Source organism: Carassius carassius, chromosome 35 (assembly GCF_963082965.1).
Source record: "Carassius carassius chromosome 35, fCarCar2.1, whole genome shotgun sequence".
In the NCBI taxonomy this organism is placed as follows: domain Eukaryota; kingdom Metazoa; phylum Chordata; class Actinopteri; order Cypriniformes; family Cyprinidae; genus Carassius; species Carassius carassius.
The window spans coordinates 5,550,927-5,568,778 of record NC_081789.1 but is presented as its reverse complement, the minus strand read 5'-3'; the positions used below and the strand labels follow the sequence as shown (position 1 = coordinate 5,568,778).

The following is a 17,852-nucleotide window of genomic DNA, read 5'->3' as shown; positions in this document are numbered from 1 at the left end:
ATTATTTATTTTTTTAATGAAATATTTACCTCGTGAGACGTGGGCTGCAATGTAGCCTATCTTCAGAAGTATCCATTTCTCAATTGTACACATACAGTCTGTTTCATCGTTATTTTCACAACATATTTTATTTACACAGTAAAAAATACATGACTTATTTTAATATGTGTTTAATCTGATAATTAATGCAAAAGAATAACAATATACATGGCTGCTCATAGACAGATAATGATTTATGCTGCAGATCTTTCACAAAACAAATAAACGTAGATAAAAATACACATGAATGCAAACAGTGATCTTTTATTTAATGCAAACCTACCATAATTCCATTACGTTCAATTGTACAGTTAGTTATAAATTGTTAACAAATAAAGTTAATAAAACATGCTTTATCAGAAATCTCGGTGCGTCTTGTTTGAGTCAGAAACATTGATCTTACATAACAGTCAGAACAAAACCAGCTCTTGAAAATGAAAAGTATTGCATATTTGAGTGGTTTGTGTTTGAAAGAAGAAATCCCCATGGACCTGACCTGCCGCTGATCGCATAATCTGTATCTTGATGAATTTCCACACAGAGGTACGCAAAATGTAGGGAGGATGTTTCCCCATGTTTTTGATATACCACTATCCGCTGTTAAATTTGAAAAACATTAATTATATACATCTAGTAAAGTTTCGTATGTAAGTTTCCCTTACAGTCAATGCGAGTGTCGCAAGACCGGAAGTAAGTATGCACACACTCGCGTCGCTGAAGCTCACCGGCGCCATCTTGTGCACCTAGCCCATTATTCATATTTTATTAATTAAATGTTTTTTTTTTGTTTTTTGTTTTTTTTTACGGATTAATATTCATCTTAACGGGCTGATTATTAAATAATAAAAATAAAATTATAATAATACCACTACTATTAAAACTAACTAGATATTTATTAAAATAATTGTACTGCCAAGCGTAACTAATGTAAATAATACATTTCATAATTAGAATATATTTCACCACTGAAGCCACGAATTACTATTGATTTTATACAACAGTTCAATAAACAATAAGTTAATATCAAGAGACATATGTTTTAAACAACATATTCCCTGTTTTTGCTCTATTTTGAAAACAAAAATCATTCCAAACACAGCTACTGTTTTGCGTATCTGAGCAACATGATAGTGTTTTGTTGTCTATGTGTTTCGTTCCTGAATGAATCAACCGTTTAAATGATTCGGTTGTATCGCTTTCAATGACTCACTTATTAGCAGTGACTCGCCACCTACTGGCGGTTTTAATGTCACATTTAAGGTAACTTTTCATTTTAAAATAATTTAAAACATCAATTTTCATTTTTTTATGTTTAAAATATCAAAACATATTTATTCATTTGTAACTGCAGGTTAAAGGACCCAATGTCCCGAAGAGCTGCATTAAACAGTGTGTAAAAACATCTAAATGGCACTTCAGATGCAGCTTCTGTTTTCTCTGCATTGCAAAGATCAATTTTGTTGATATTGGCCAATCATTATTAATGCCAATAATTCTTAGTATTTGACAGTTGTGTTGTAAAGTTTGTAATAAAATAAATTCCACAAAAAAAAAAATGTAACGTTAGCCTACTTGAAAATTAGCTACACATTGAATACAAAAAAAAATATGTTTTTCTTATTTTATTTTATTTTATTTTATTTTTCAATAAAATGAATCACCAAAGACCAATCTCCCCTCTCACCCCACCCCACCTCACCTCACCTCTCTCTCTCTCTCTCTCTCTCTCTCTCTCTCTCTCTCTCTCTCTCTCTCTCTCTCTCTCTCTCTCTTTGATCGCAGGTTTTGGATTTTGGAAGGCAGCTGTCGTGCTGCTCCCTCCTATACAGAGCAGAACAGACGCTATATTCATCTTGCCCTGAAACTCCCCCGAGCAGCTTCAGGACAGACGGAGAGGAGCACAATAATATCATTAATGCAGCTGGACGCAGACACGCACGCCTGATCTGATCTGATCTGATCTGATCTGATCCGATCCACTGGCAGTTCTTACAATGTGGAAGATCTGCGATGTCCTGGTCGCCTGGGCTTTGCTGCTCGTGCTGCATGTGCGAGCTCAGACTCCAGACAGGTAAGTTTCTTCTTCAGTTCAGTCAAGATGCAGCGCACTGGAAGCTCATGTATGATCGCACAGCTCATCTCACAAATATAAGCGTCGTGCTGCATTCAAATTAAAGTTTTATAACTCATAATGACCGTTTGAGGCGTTCCTGTTTAAATTAATTCGGCATCGATGCATGTATTTATTTCCCTTCTCTTGTCTAGACAGACCTTCACGTGTGGTGGAAATATCACGGGACAGTCGGGTGTTATTGGTAGTCAGGGTTATCCGGGCGTCTATCCGCCGAATACCAAATGTGTGTGGAGAATAACTGTAAGTATGAAGAGAATCAAACTGATTTATCATGTATGCAGGTAAATGAAATGCGGCTGTAAATGACGTTTTGGGCTCTCCATGTGTATATTTTCTGAAATAAAACCAGTGCCTGGTAAAGAATAGTATTAAAATGGATTTAGTTTTAGTTGATAAAGTTTATGTAGTTTTAGGATTTAAATACTGCAGTAGTTAATATACTAGTTAATAGTTAAATACTATTATTATTATTATTATTATTATTATAATTATAATTATGGTGTTGCAATGTTAAGGAAAAAAAACACCAATCAAGTCAGTATGGCAAAATTAATCATCATGCAAATGTAGTGACATCATTGCTGTAGGTTCTTTTACAGTCTTGGAATATGCATACTTCTACATAAAAATAAATTAAATAATAATAAAAAAGTGCCTTATATGAATTTATATGTTTTTAATCCATAACACATCCACTGTTGCCATTTTGCTACTTTTGCACTGTTGATGTGGGTTGTTTTGTAGTCCACAGGTTTGAGCGAAATGCTACTTTGATGGAAAGGAAAAGCGCGGGGGAAAAAAAACTGTGATTGGGATAGTTTTGAATAGCAATAGTCCTTTTTTCAAATTTCTGGGTTTTTCAGCAGCAGAAGTCATCATATTGGGTTACCTTCAAGAGCAGTGAATGGGAGAGTACCACAAATATAACACAAAGTATATTTATATTAAAAAAAAAAAATCTAAACATTAGCAAATGTAGAGTATTTGCTTACAGTCCGTTTGGGCTGTTTTGTTTCAGACCTGGCAACCCTGAACCCATCTGCAGAACACTTTCAGAGGAAAAAGGTACAAAAGCTGTCACTGCTGCTGTACGCTACCCTTTCAAAAGTTACTGATCTGTATGATTTTGGTACTTATATGTACACTTTAGGTACTAGTATGGACCTTTAAGGTATCAATATACCCTCTTAGGGGTTAAATAAGGTACAGACTTGTACTTCTTGAAAATGTACCGCCTCAGCTTGAAACAGCTTTTGTGCCTTTTTTCTTAAGGTGATATGTGTCCAGGAATGTACAGTAGCCAGACAACACCTGCGGTCATAAATAATGTACTATATCTACAGAACTTCTTCATTAAATACAGTACATGATGTGAAAGTTTGTCGGACTCAGTGTGAACTGCACATTATTTACTAAGTAAAAAGCTTGTATTCTAGACAGACAGATAAAACAGACTTTATCACTAATCAAAGTTTGAATGCTTCTGTATAAGTACTGTAAAATGTATTAGGCATTTGAATACTGCTTTGATTTGCATGGCTGTAACGATGATGCAATAGAAAGTCATGGCAAGAATCAGTATGTGTGTGGTTGTGATCTATCTTTGGTTTGGCTGCTGGCCACATTACATCCTTGTGGCAACTCCAGACTCATTCTAACGTTTTATTGCATTGCCGTCATTGCCTACAAGAGACTGAATTGGTGACCTGTCTGACTAAGAGGGTTTTTCCACTTTATTTTAAGAATCTTAATTATGCTGCATAATGTTTTCCGTGTTGCTGCAGTAAAATACATACTATAATATATTGGAAAAGGACGTTTTTTTTTCTCCATGATTTTTTTCTTTTCTAAGCCATGAACCAAACCAACCAGCTCAGATATGAATCGCAACATTACAAACTTAGTCATTTGAAAAATACAAAGAACTTTAAAAAAGGGCATTTGAAGAAATTTTTTAAATTTTAATAAGAATTTATGCCGTGGTCACACTAGACATGAAACTGCAAAGGTCATAATAGGATGTCAAACACTACAGTGTAGTTTTTAAAAACATAATTCAACATTATAATCCAAAATGTTACACTTTTGCAATGCTGCAATCCTGATTTAAAATTCAGCTAGTTGGTCACACCGTCTTCTATTAGTCTATTAGTCACACTTCTTCGTTTCATGTCTGCGAATGACATAATCAAAACAGAAATGTCAGAACAATACAAATGGATAACTATAAAGTTTGCCAGATGTTGGGTCTCAGTGTGACATCTGTTTCCTGCAGGTTCCAGAGGGCAAAGTGGTTGTCCTCTCATTTCGTTTTCTCGACTTAGAGAGTGACAACCTGTGCCGCTACGATTATGTGGATGTTTATAGTGGCCATGCCAATGGACAGCGTCTTGGCCGCTTCTGTGGGACATTCAGGCCAGGAGCCCTTGTTTCTACAAACAACAAGATGCTTGTACAAATGTTATCTGATGCCAATACAGCTGGCAGCGGCTTCCTGGCTGTGTACTCTGCTGCCAACCCAAATGAGCGAGGTAAGAACATCATACAAATGGACCATAAAATTGTCAGATAATAAGACAGACTTCCTCTGTTCAGACCCAAAGGAGTGTAGTAGGTGTTTTTAGGTGTTTAAGATGTTTAAAGTTCAACAGTTTCTTAATTTTATTAAATTTTTCTGAATATTCAATGGATTAAATGGTTATACCACCTTTCCCGAACTTGCATCCTAAATAATCATAGGTGTCAAGTAACGTAGAATAAATACTTCGTTACCTTACTTAAGTAGAAATTTTGGGTATCTATAGTTTACTGGAGTAATTATTTTTCAGCCGACTTTTTACTTCTACTCCTTACATTTTCACGCAATTATCTGTACTTTCTACTCCTTATTTAATTTCGGCTTGTCTTCATTCCGGCTTGTCATCAGTAAAAAAAAAAAAAAAAAAAAACCTATCCAGATAAATCGCGCCATCCGGATGAAGTGAATTGGATTGTGGTTGGATGAGAAGTATAAACATATACCATACCGACACCCTATTCGTTTGTACGCGATCCATCGCATCTGCACATGACACAAATCACATCACACTCCAGCAAGGACATAGCCAGTGTTGGGTTCATTTATCAAAAAATATATTTCTTAAAAGTTATTCTTTCTCAACTACTGGCTCATTTATCAAATGGGTGTTTTCTCTTCTTTCTCCGCAAATTAAGCTACTGTAGGTGGTTCGGTAGCGAGACATCTGAATAAATTAGCGTTTGCGATTGACAACGCGATTGACAATGTTGTGATAAGTAGGCTATACCAAATTTGTAACTCGTTACCTCCCGAACACTGGACATAGCAGACGTATGTAGCGAATACAGGAAGGTATCAATCAAGAAGGTATCAGGATTATGAGTTATTTTTCATTTTTATTTTTTGATTCATCACTTGGATTAATCATTCATTTTGACAGCACTAATGTTTATTGTAAATAGACAACCATACAAGGGTAATTGTTACTAAGCCTGCCCTGGGTACATCAATGTTCTTGTCCATTGCCCTCACAGATTCATGCAGCTAAGCTTGAATGTACATTTACATTCCATTAAAGGTTATTGATGACATGTCTCTGAAGTTTGACTTTTTGCACCATTACAATACTTATAGGCAACTAGTCATCATATCTTTAGTTCTTTAATGTATTTGCATTGTACTAAAATACATTCATTTTCAATGGGCATATATGCGGCTGAAACAGGTAGCCTAGTGCATCCCAAATATTTCAACATGAACATTTTAATATAACATTATATTCATTATGGCCCATGGCCTTCAGAAAAATGTTTTTTTGAGGCGGTGGGGTAGTGCACAATAGGCCTCAGTGGTGTGGCCTAAGCTTTTGTTCTTAATGGCATTTTTTTTCCTTACATTACTTTTACTTTTATACTTTAAGTAGTTTTGAAAACAGTACTTTTATACTTTTACTTGAGTAAAAAGCTTGAGGTGATTCACACTTCAACTTCTACAAAAGTCTTTTTAAAACCTAGTATCTATACTTCTACCTGAGTAATGACTGTGAATACTTTTGACACCAGTGTAAATAATCAATGTTTCCATCCATAAATTCAGCTATTACCGGGCAAGGATTGTGTTGAAGAAGACAAAGGGCGACTTTAATGAGCATTTCAAGATCTATCTGACAGCTCATAAAGAAGACAGAGGTCAAGAAAATGCAGGAGGAAGAGAAATGAATCTTTGGGACAAACATTTTCCGTTTCGTAAATAACTGAAAGATTGATTGAAAGCCTGGTTTTAATTTCACTAGTTAAACACAGAGAGACTTTCTCTGCAGGGCCTGAGAGTTGATTTAGACTACTCTAGGATCTGGAGATCATTGCAGTGGATTTTGTGGTATGATGTGGAATTTCTCACAGACGGTTTTCCAGTGATTCAGTGATTGGTCAGACCCCCAGAGGCCGTCTTGCTCAATGAGTAACTGTATAAGCGATAAGACGCCTGCTTGGCCAGAGCAGAACAGCTGGAATTTACATGATTTAGATTGTGTCTCTGTGTTTTGTCATCATTAGTTGGCAGACGGCTGTTGTGTGCTGGTAACAATGGAAGCTTGCAGTCATTACATAATGATCACAGATGTTATCAGGTTTTGGTTTCGTGGAAAAGCCATGTCCGTGGTTAGTTTGTTACCATTATGTGTGAATCTAACAAAAGAAAAAGAAGTAAAATTTTCACATTTCACCTTAAGTTAATAATTGTAATAATTACTTTTATGTAATTTAATTATATAATAAAATTAAATTATAGAATTATCTCATATATATTATATAACTAAATTAATAATTAAACACAATTAAATTTTTCACTGAGAACCACTACTTTCAGGACCACTAATATTTTTTACATTATAATATTTCATGACATTTAAAGGACAGTTCACTGATTTCTAATCAGCTTTGTACTTGGTATTATGTATTTATTATTTCTCTGTGTTACCTGCATCCAGATATCCCTGTTTATTTGTCAACAAAAATTAATAATTTTACCTCTTCCGATTTTGGCACCTTTTGACAGCTCCAGGGCTTTTGTTAAATTTTCTGATTTAACAAAATTTAATGTATGAACTTCCTAATTTAATTCATTATATTCATTCATTCTCATTAGACTTTTAATAGAACTAATTACCGTAGTTTGGTGATGTGTACTGTATTAAAATTTCATTAACATTTGTAATTAAAATGAATGTATGTATGTGTGTATGTATATATATAAATATATATATATATATATATATATATATATACACACACACACACACACACACACACACACACACACACACACATTCTTTACATGATCGTGATCTTTACTCAATATCCTAATGATTTTTGGCATAAAAGAAAAATCAATAATTGTGTCACGCTCGTCTCTCATTAGCAATTGCTCCAGCGGCCTCATTTCTCTTTCGTCAAATCCGCCGGCTCCCCCGTTCTCAAGCCCACCATGTGTGAGGCTGTGTTTCATTATGAAAGCAAAACTACTTTGTTTTTCCTTCCTAAAGGGGACACAACTAGAAATCAGTGGTAAAGTTGTATTTACTGTACAACACTGTTCTAGTTCAGCCCAAATAATCAGATGTGTGCAGTGCATTTAATGGAGGACTGTTTCCTGAACCTGAGGAGTAACCTTACAATTCGCTTGTGCTCAAAGGCTGTTTCTACAAAGTTCCAATTTTGCAAGGACAGTCTGGTGCTTCTGACTCAAAGCCTGTAAGTAAATTTTTTATGATTAAATAATTTGCCACTGATGATTCAAATACACGTTTTGAGCAGTGTAGAGTAGTGCTTGTTGTTTGTCGTTTCTCTGATCACAAATGCAGACATGGTTTTATGTTTACACAACACAGTAAAGGTCATTATAATCAGTAATTATGTCCCCACTGGATGCAACAAATGCCTAGTTTGTAATGTTTTTTTTTTAACATTTCCATCATACTGGCCAATCAACCATACCTCGCTTTTCAGAACGATGAGCTTTGTAAAAATCTATGTGTTTCAGAAAGGTGGGGCATAGAGGAGCAACAGTAATGTACATTATGTGGAAAATAATGTTTTTTTTTTTTTTTTTTTACCTTAAACCACATAAGCACATTGCATTACACCAACATAATGTTCTTTTTAGCAATGTCATATGACCCCTTTACAGTTTTTTTTAAATGTACATTTATATTGCAATAATTTCACATTCAATCTTCTAATTAATTTCTAAACAACATAAAGACAGTTTACCTTTAATAATTGTTTAGTGGCATTTTTTATGAATGAAGGTGAATATCACCAATATCAATACTACTGATGTCTAAATTGTCCCCCCAATATTTAACCATTGACTATAGCCGTTCAACATTAGAGTATAATTGAGAGCTATCAATTTAAACATTTATTAGACTTTAAAAAATAACTACTTCTATTTTAAGTGTACTTAAAACAATCTTCACATAAGATATAATAAATGTCATATTTACTGTGCCCTTCAGCAAGTTGGAAATGTGCAGAAATTGGATAAAGTTATCAAACACAAAATTCTAAATTAAATAGAACACAGAGAGTTTCCTGTTTTTTTTTCTTTTGTTTGTTTTTTGATTAACAGGTTATTTGGCTGCTATTACTTTAAGAGCTGCGTCTGCTGAACGTGACGTGGATCTGACATGCACGTTCATAGTTTAATTTGCGCTTTAATATGAAATGATTCAGACTACAGAGCATGCCGCCATATTTGTGCGTGCAGTTGAAGAAGATTCTTTATATTGATATATGGCCTGACAACAACTTATCTGATCACAGTTCACTGATGTTCTACTGAAGCGCCCTCATCAACTGTATCATTTCTGCGCTCGTTTGACTAGCGCATGTCCCATAGGTGAAGTCGAAACATGTGTCTCCAATTTCTATATGCTTTCCTAAACACTCATCAAAAAGTTGATTTATTTCACTAATTCCATTCAAAAAGTGAAACATGTATATTAAATTCATTCATTACACGTTTATTGATTTTTATAACTGACAACTAAAGAAAATCCCAAATTCAGTATCTCAGAAAATTTGAATGTAACTTAAGACCAATACAAAGAAAGGATTTTTAGAATTCTTGGCCAACTGAAAAGTATGAACATGAAAAGTATGAGCATGTACAGCACTCAATACTTAGTTGGGGCTTCTTTTGCCTGAATTACTGCAGCAATGCAGCGTGGCATGGAGTCGATCAGTCTCTGGCACTGCTCAGGTGTTATGAGATCCCAGGTTGCTCTGATAGTGGTCTTCAGCTCTTCTGCATTCTTGGCTCTGGCATATCGCATCTTCCTCTTCCCAATACCCCATAGATTTTCTAGGGGGTTAAGGTCAGGCGAGTTTGCTGGCCAATTAAGAACAGGGATACCATGGTCCTTAAACCAGGCACTGGAAGCTTTGGCACTGTGTGCAGGTACCAAGTCCTGTTGGAAAATAAAATCTGCATCTCCATAAAGTTGGTCAGCAGCGGGAAGCATGAAGTACTCTAAAACTTCCTGGTATACGGCTGTGTTGACCTTGGACCTCAGAAAACACAGTGGACCAACACCAACAGATGATATAGCACCCCAAACCATCACTGACTGTGGAAACTTTACACTGGACCTCAAGCAACGTGGATTGTGTGCCTCTCTTCTCTTCCTCCAGACTCTGGGACTCTGATTTCCAAAGGAAATGCTAAATTTACTTCCATCAGAGAACATAACTTTGGACCACTCAACAGCAGTCCAGTCCACTCTTTGTGAATCTCCCCCACATTTTTGAATAGGTTTTGTTTCACAATCCTCTCCAGGGTGCAGTTATCCCTATTGCTTGTACACATTTTTTCTACCACATCTTTTCTTTCCCTTCGCCTTTCTATTAATGTGAACAGCCAGACCCTTTTGCAATGAGCTTTTGTGTCTTGCCCTCCTTGTGCAAGGTGTCAATGGTCGTCTTTTGGACAACTGTCAATTTAGCAGTCTTCCCCATGATTGTGTACCCCTACAGAACTAGACTATGAGACCATTTAAAAGCCTTTGCATGTGTTTTGAGTTAATTGGCTGATTAGAGGGTGGCACCAGGTGTCTTCAATATTGAACCTTTTCACAATATTCAAATTTTCTGAGATACTGAATTTAGGATTTTACTTAGTTGTCAGTTATAATCATCAAAATTAAAAGAAATAAACATTTGAAATATATCTGTCTGTGTGTAATGAATGAATATAATTTACAAATTTCACTTTTTGAATGGAATTAGTAAAATAAATCAATGATATTCTAATTATATGACCAGCACCTGTAGATGGTCCGGCCCCAAACACACACCATTGACCATCCCAGTTTTGCTGTTTCAGTCTAGATTGAATTCTCAAATGAACTTAAGACATAAACCCACAGATTGCTTACTTAGCACAATAAACTTGTATAGAGCAAAATATTTTAAAATCTAAAAAGTTTTTCACTTTCATATACGCACAATGTTATTTAAAATGTTTTGCGTGAAATATGACTGGATACATTTTTGTCAAGTTTAGTGACATTCAGTCTTTTCAGTATAGTGTAGCGATCCAAACAGCCTGTTTCAGATTGCGCACAGATAGTTTTATAGTGCACTTTCATCATGTTTTCTGGTGCAAAATCAATGCACACAGCTTTTGGCAGGATTCAGTTCTACAAGCAGCAGGTCTGGATAAAAGGTTTCGGATATGAAGAAGGATTAAGTCTGGAACTGCACATGATATTTCTTCCTACTGCACGTTTAAAACGAGTCTGTAAACTCTCTCATAATGACAAGACTGTTGGGAAGGACATTTTAAAGCCGGCTGAATATGATGCTGTGCAATTATCTCATGCATTCCTTTTAATTAGGGGTGAGCGACCTCATGCTGGATGCTCAGTCTATGTTTAGAGTTTAAAAGAGGAAACATTTCGTAAACTTCTGTCTGGATGGATGTTTACAGGCGATCAGTACTGTGGTGGGAGATTAATAAAGCCGTCAGGAACCTTCAAGACCCCCAACTGGCCAGAGAAAGACTATCCTGCTGGAGTCACATGTTCTTGGCATATAGTAGCACCAAAGAACCAGGTGGACTCATTCATGCATTTGCATATTATAGTTTCAGTTAAATCTTTAATGTATTTTTTATATTTAACTTGAATACGGACAGGAATAGTACTTCAGAGTTTGTTTGTTTGTTTACAGATTATAGAGGTGAAATTTGAGAAATTTGATGTGGAGAGGGACAACTACTGTCGTTATGATTATGTGGCCATTTTTAATGGCGGAGAAATCAACGATGCTAAAAGAATTGGGAAATACTGTGGTGACAGCCCACCAGCGTATGTATCATTTCAGTCATATTAAATCAGTCCTTTGCACTATTTTCAAAATATCAACATGTAGCTTTTAGAAGTACTTCATTTACGTTTTACATTTATGTATCTCTCTCCTTTAGACCCGTGTTCTCAGAGGGGAATCAGCTCTTCATTCAGTTCCTCTCAGATCTCAGTTTAACAGCGGATGGCTTTATTGGCCATTACAAATTTAGACCAAAGAAGTTTACATCCACAACCATTCCACCAACCACGACAGCACCACCCACTACCACAAGACCTATACGTAAGTACATCCACAAAACCTGTTGCTGAGAGCATTTCTCCCTAATCATACTGTATGTAGTTGGTGACCTTAATGTTAGCCTACATTACAAGGGTTGCCATAGGGTTAAAAGTCAATGACTACTCATTAGACATCACTATTTAAACGCCAAATTCAGCATGTTTCATCTCCTGTGAAATTTTTTTGACATTTACATTTAGTCATTTAGCAGATGCTTTTATCCAAAGCAACTTACAAATGAGGACAATAAAAGAAGTCAAAACGAACAAAATAGCAACAATTTCTAAGTGCAAATGCCAAGTCTTGGTTAGCCTAACGCAGTATCATAAAAATATGTAAATCATAATTGTAACGATGTACAAACTTCATAATTATCGGGAAGAAGGAGGCGGGAACCGGCGGACAATCAAACTGAAACTTTAATTACAAAATAAACACAAAACAGCACGTCAGCCCCTCACGGACGACTGACGCGCACAAATAAAAACCAAACACAACTAAAACCCAGGCCTGGTCCTCTCTCGTCCGTCACTGTCGTCGCTCCTGTTTTATATCCCTCCATCTCCTCCGTGGGACTCGAGACCGGTGGGTCGAGCAGGTGTCGCTCATTTCCAATCACTCCACCGGCCTCGCTCCTGTTCCCACGTCTCTCGGCCCCGCCCCACTCGTCACAATAATTAACAATAATTAATATAATTATCATTACTTATTATTAATATAATTAATTATAATTCATCAAAATTTATTAAAGATTAATCTTGCAGCAGCATTTTGGATTAGTTTTGGAGGTTTGATAGAAGTGACTGGAAGCCTTGACAGAACAAGAGCTTGAACGACGAGTTGTGCAGCATGTTCTGAAAGAAATAGCCTGATCTTCATAATGTTGTATAAAGCAAATCTGCAGGACTAGACAATTTTAGTAATGTGGTCTGAGAAATTAAGCTTATCATCAATCACAACTCCAAGGATTCTAGCTGCTTTTGAAGGAGTTATGGTTGATGAACCTAACTGGATGGTGAAATTTTGATAAATTGAGAGGTTTGTTGAAACCACAAGCAGTTCTGTCTTAGCCAGGTTGAGTTGAAGGTGATGGTCCATCATCTAACAAGAAATGTATGTTAGACAAGCTGAGATGCGAGCAGCTATCGTCAGATCATCAGGATGAATTGAGAGGTAGAGTTGAGGGTCATCAGCTTAGCAGTGATATGAAAAGCCATGTTTCTGAATGAGAGAACCTAGCGATGCCATTTAGACAGAGAAGAGAAGTGATTCAAGAACTGAACCCTGAGGCACCCCAGTAGCTAGTAGCGACTTGGACACCTCACCTCTCCAAGGTACCTTGAAGGACCTATCTGAGAGGTAAGACTCAATCAACTGGTGTGTGGTTCCTGAGATGACTTTTTCCAATAGTGTTATCAGGAGAATCTGATGGTTCTCCGTATCAAAAGCAGCAGACAGATTCAGCAAAATAAGAATAGAAGATTTGGAAGCCGCTTTTGCCAGAAGGGCTTCAACAACTGAAAGCAAGCCAGTCTTGGTCGAATGTCCACTTCTGAAGTTGCTGTCCAGGTTGTTAGAAAGGCAGAGAATTGGTTAAAAAGCTTGTTGAAATGTTTTTGTAATGAAAGTGTTTTTGTTTAATGAAAAATACATTTTTCTCTTTTTTTCCATTTTCTGCTTTCTGTAGTTATTTTTTTTCTGGATTCCCTTTTTCCGTTTGAATGGTTAAATCAAATTGTTTTAATTGAAAGTGTGTCTTATTAATTAAAATAATGAAACGATGTTAAAAAAATGATAATTGATGTTTTGTTTCTAACACGTAAAATGTAAATTATTTCTAAAATATATTTCTTTTTAAAATGTACGTTTTTTCCCCCCGCAAATTCTCAATCATTTTCTGTTTGTTTATTTCTTCCATTTTAATGGTTTATTTAAAGTTTACTAATGAAAATGCATGTCTAATCAATTGAATTCATAAAATGTTAACAATTAAATGTATTTATTTCCGATAATTAGGCCCTGTGAAATGTTTTAGTTTTTTTTAGTAATTACCAACTGTTTTTAAAAGGTGTTAAATGGAGCTGGAAGTACAACACTGCTATAATATAACTGGATTTAATCAACCAAATGATTTAATGAGCCAAAATATTTAACATATTATTATTTTGTGTCCATGCATGGTAACCTAAGCAGACAAGCCTTTTGGCATATATACTGGTATTATTATGTAAATGTAAATGACAGAGAGGAATTTCAGGCAATTTTAAATCCTTTTCTTCTTTGATGTCAGCTTTATCCAATTTCTGAAGCTTGTACCTAACCCTCACTCCCTCGCTTTATGCACGCACAAACTAAAAGATAAGCTCTGCTGACTCAGAGTCAGTAAGCTACAGTAAAACAACTTTTTGAAGTCTTTATTTGCTATCTCTGCTCTCCTCTTCAGCTTTGAAGTACTCTGCAGCGCTGTGTCAACAGAAATGCAAACGGAAGGGAACCCCTGAGAGCCACTACTGTTCAAGCAACTTTGGTAAGAGCCCTGTGCAGTTGATACTAACTTTTTTACCTGACATACTGTATGAAGACCCACACACAAACGAATGCAAAGTGAGGTGGGACCTTGTGGGTGGGGGCAACAGAGTAAGTGGAAACAAGTACTGATTGTTCACATTTTGTCTATAATCTTAAGTGCATGTTTTTTTTAGCATGCTATCTTTGGCCTGCTGGTTTGTGTCAGTGTGTTTCAAGAGATTGCTTGAGCAGTTTTTGCCATCAGCACAGTGGATTTGTGTGTAGGTTACAGTGCTCTTGTGTAAATAGACTGCAGTGGACTGTGGGTAACTGTTGGTAAATGGGAGTGTTGATTCAGTCGAGCTTTTTTGCCGCAGTCACTGCCCCTGGAACAGGCCTGCAATGTTCATGTCCAGGAGCGAGCAGATTTTTCATTCTGGTTTCTGCTGTGTACTTGGATTTGCATATGGGGAAATCCTGTGGTCGGTGGAGAGCAGAATCACGTTGAGAAACAAGAACTGAATGTGAACGATGGTGGAAAACTACATGCACATGAAATTTGTATAATCACACACTTTATGTACCATCCAGCCTCGCGGAAATGAATCAATTTAGGTCAAATAATAGACATTTTCCAAACTAACCAGTTTAATTCTGCTGGTTCTACTTCTTGCTCTATCAGAAGGAGTTTAGTATGGAAATCCACTAAACAAAAAATACAGTAATCGTGACTTTTTATCTCACAATTCAGACAGTTTTTTCCCTCACAATTCAGAATTACATAATATGAACTCGCAATTACGAGTTATAAAGTCATAATTGCATGATAGAAATGTACAGTTCTGAGAAATAAAGGAAGAACTGCGAGATCAAAAGTCATATTTGCAACTTTATATCATGCAATTCTAAAAAATAGAATCGGGAGAATTTTTTTTTTTAAGTATAGCTAAAAAGCAATTACCATTCAGTTTTATTTTTTATTCAGTGGCGGAAATGGGTTTCCATAGTTTAGTTTATTTGAAGTAAAAAGTACTGAAATTAAGAAAGGACCCATAATGAAGACAAAATGGTTGTCAATGGCCGAATTTTGGTATCAGTCCAAGTAAATAAAAGTAGTCTCTAAAGGTTTTTTTTTTTTTTTTTTGACCCATTAGTGATTACTGGAACAGTCATCACCGCTGTAACACGAGGAGGTAGCATGTATGCCACCATCTCCATAATCAATGTCTACAAGGAAGGTAACCTTGCTATCCAGCAAGCTGGCAAAACCATGAGCACAAAGATTGTCATCCTTTGCAAGAAGTGCCCCTACGTCAGACGAGGTAAGTGTCTTCTTCAGCTTTGGTAAATGGTAACACTAACAAGCTGGACAGTTTCATCTTCCTCGGAGATCTGCTGAAGCACATCACTGTAACCTCTCATACTGAATACAGAATTGTGTTCCTGTTAGTAATGCTTCGTTTGTCAGTGTTTAAAAACAAGGAATTATTTCAGTTTGTTTTCCACATAATTTCTGAGAACAGCATCTGTAGCATGATGTCAGTCACCACAGACTGAAATAACTTACAGGTTTTATGTTAGCTCAAGCAGCGAGTTGCTCTTAAATGTGCATTCAGTAATATGGTGCCAGTTTAACTCTTTCTCCACCAGTGATGGAATTTTACGTCATTTATGGGACAAGGTTTCCCTGCCAGTGAAAGAATTTTCTGGCTTTCTGTGTTTTCAGTGTTTTCAGTGTTATATGATAGGGGGCGCTATTACACATCTTCTAAAAGAGTACAACATCTCTGGATCAAAACAGGTTAAGAAGCAGAAACAAGTGGTCTTGTATGTAAGCAGATGCATATGTAAAATAACACAATCATTGAATGTTAAACAGCATATACTGCCTAACCTTACTGAATAAAATGTCAAAAAATATTCATACAACAAATATTTTGGAGGTCATGAAAATTTTGGGAAAATTATCAGAAATGCTGGCGGTGGCTGGCAACATAAAAAAAAAGGGTGGAGAAAAAGTTAAAATGTTTTACATAATAAAAAAGAAGTATTTTGGTGAACAGTAGTGTTCCACGTAAAAATAATAGCTGTAAGTTTGAAACAACACGAGTATAAGTAAATGATTGCAAAATGTTAATTTTTTTAGGGTCAACTGTTCAATTTAATTTGTTAAATTAAAGGTGCTGTATGTAAGTTTTTGACTCTACTAAAGCATAAAAATAACATGTTTGCAGATATTTAAGAAACATTCTAATTTAACATATTTGTTTATCTGAAAAACAATGCTACAGTGAGTTATTCTCTTTTGCAAATGTGTGTTCCGGGCCGGAATGTCAGTCTCTCTCAAATTGGCCCAATGCCAGTTTACCTAATTGTATTTGGCACCCTGGGTTGGCAGTTGGCAGGAAACACAGTGTATTTTCATTTCAGTCATAGAAGCTGGCAAACGAAAGGGGTCAGAGCCGGCGTAGATGGTGTTGGCATAGAAGAGCATAATTCTAAGTCAGAGGAAAAGCTCGGAGTAGAGCGGAAATATCTCCAATGTTTTGAATTTGGACTGCAATACCTAGTTCAACAACTTAGTGTCAATCCTACACACAGCACCTTTAAGTTAGTGGTGCATTAGTCGACCTATTAAATAGTGCTTGGTAACACATAAGTTAGCAGCCAAGCTCACTGTCGAAATGCTTTTATGATGAAATCTCTCTGTCATATGTTTATATGGTATATAAACATATGGAGTGGATAGTGCGAGTGAGACCTCAGAGAAAAGCTGATCCAAAGCCCTTCCTGAATGTTTCTGCCGTTCCGTCACTGCATTCAGGTTTTTTCTGTGTGGTGTCACTAGGTTTGAACTACATCTTCATGGGCCAGGCAGATGAGGATGGCCGTGGAATGATCGCCCCCCATCATTTCATCATGGTTTTCAAGGCCAAGAACCAGAGGGCCTTCAACATGCTGAAGAACAAACGCTGTTGAGCTCTTACAGACAATCTTTGGTCTCAAAATCCACACATTGGTGTATGATTTTTTTTGCCCTGCATGTCCCAACTTCCTTCATCGCCCTCTCCAGAGGAGCCCGAGGACTATTGAAGCACATTGGTTCCTACTTCTCTTCTTACTGTTGTGATGAGCATCAAATTGACAGAAAGAACAAAAGTAGTAAGGCATGACAGGTGAAGAAAGCTAAAATGTAAAGATCAAGATGATGGTGTTTTGAATGGCACAGTTTACAAGATATTTCTAGATTTTTGATCAAATAGCAAAGTTAGAGAGGCTTTGTTGATGATGTCTAAAAGGCAATAAACTAGTAGCACACCTTTGAAATCATTCTGGATATGTTACATTTTGTTTATAAAATATTTTAATGGAAACGGATACCTAGTGATGAATGTTAAGTTATAAATTATTTGTTTTATGAAAGAAAAAATAAAGTTCATTATCAGTAAATCTTGGATATTGTCTTCATGATTTATTTGGCATCTGTTTATTTGTATTTTTG

General features: G+C 36.1%; 1 protein-coding gene across 1 annotated transcript; it reads left to right on the top strand.

Moving 5' to 3' along the window:
* Window positions 1-1,811: 1,811 nt before the first annotated feature.
* On the top strand, window positions 1,812-17,805 carry pcolce2b (procollagen C-endopeptidase enhancer 2b). The gene is made up of 9 exons (XM_059524313.1): window positions 1,812-2,110; window positions 2,305-2,413; window positions 4,449-4,704; window positions 11,184-11,308; window positions 11,426-11,562; window positions 11,679-11,842; window positions 14,286-14,369; window positions 15,505-15,672; window positions 17,199-17,805. The coding sequence occupies exons 1-9, from the start codon at window positions 2,034-2,036 to the stop codon at window positions 17,327-17,329; spliced, it is 1,251 nt and encodes a 416-aa protein (XP_059380296.1). The 5' UTR covers window positions 1,812-2,033; the 3' UTR covers window positions 17,330-17,805.
* The last annotated feature ends 47 nt before the right edge of the window (window positions 17,806-17,852 follow it).

Bases quoted from the DNA above. Each gene is read 5' to 3' on its own strand.
- pcolce2b (XM_059524313.1), top strand. From the start codon at position 2,034: ATGTGGAAGATCTGCGATGTCCTGGTCGCCTGGGCTTTGCTGCTCGTG. The intron at 4,705-11,183 runs GTAAGAACATCA...GGATGTTTACAG, and splicing joins TGCCAACCCAAATGAGCGAG to GCGATCAGTACTGTGGTGGG. The intron at 11,843-14,285 runs GTAAGTACATCC...TCTCCTCTTCAG, and splicing joins CACTACCACAAGACCTATAC to CTTTGAAGTACTCTGCAGCG.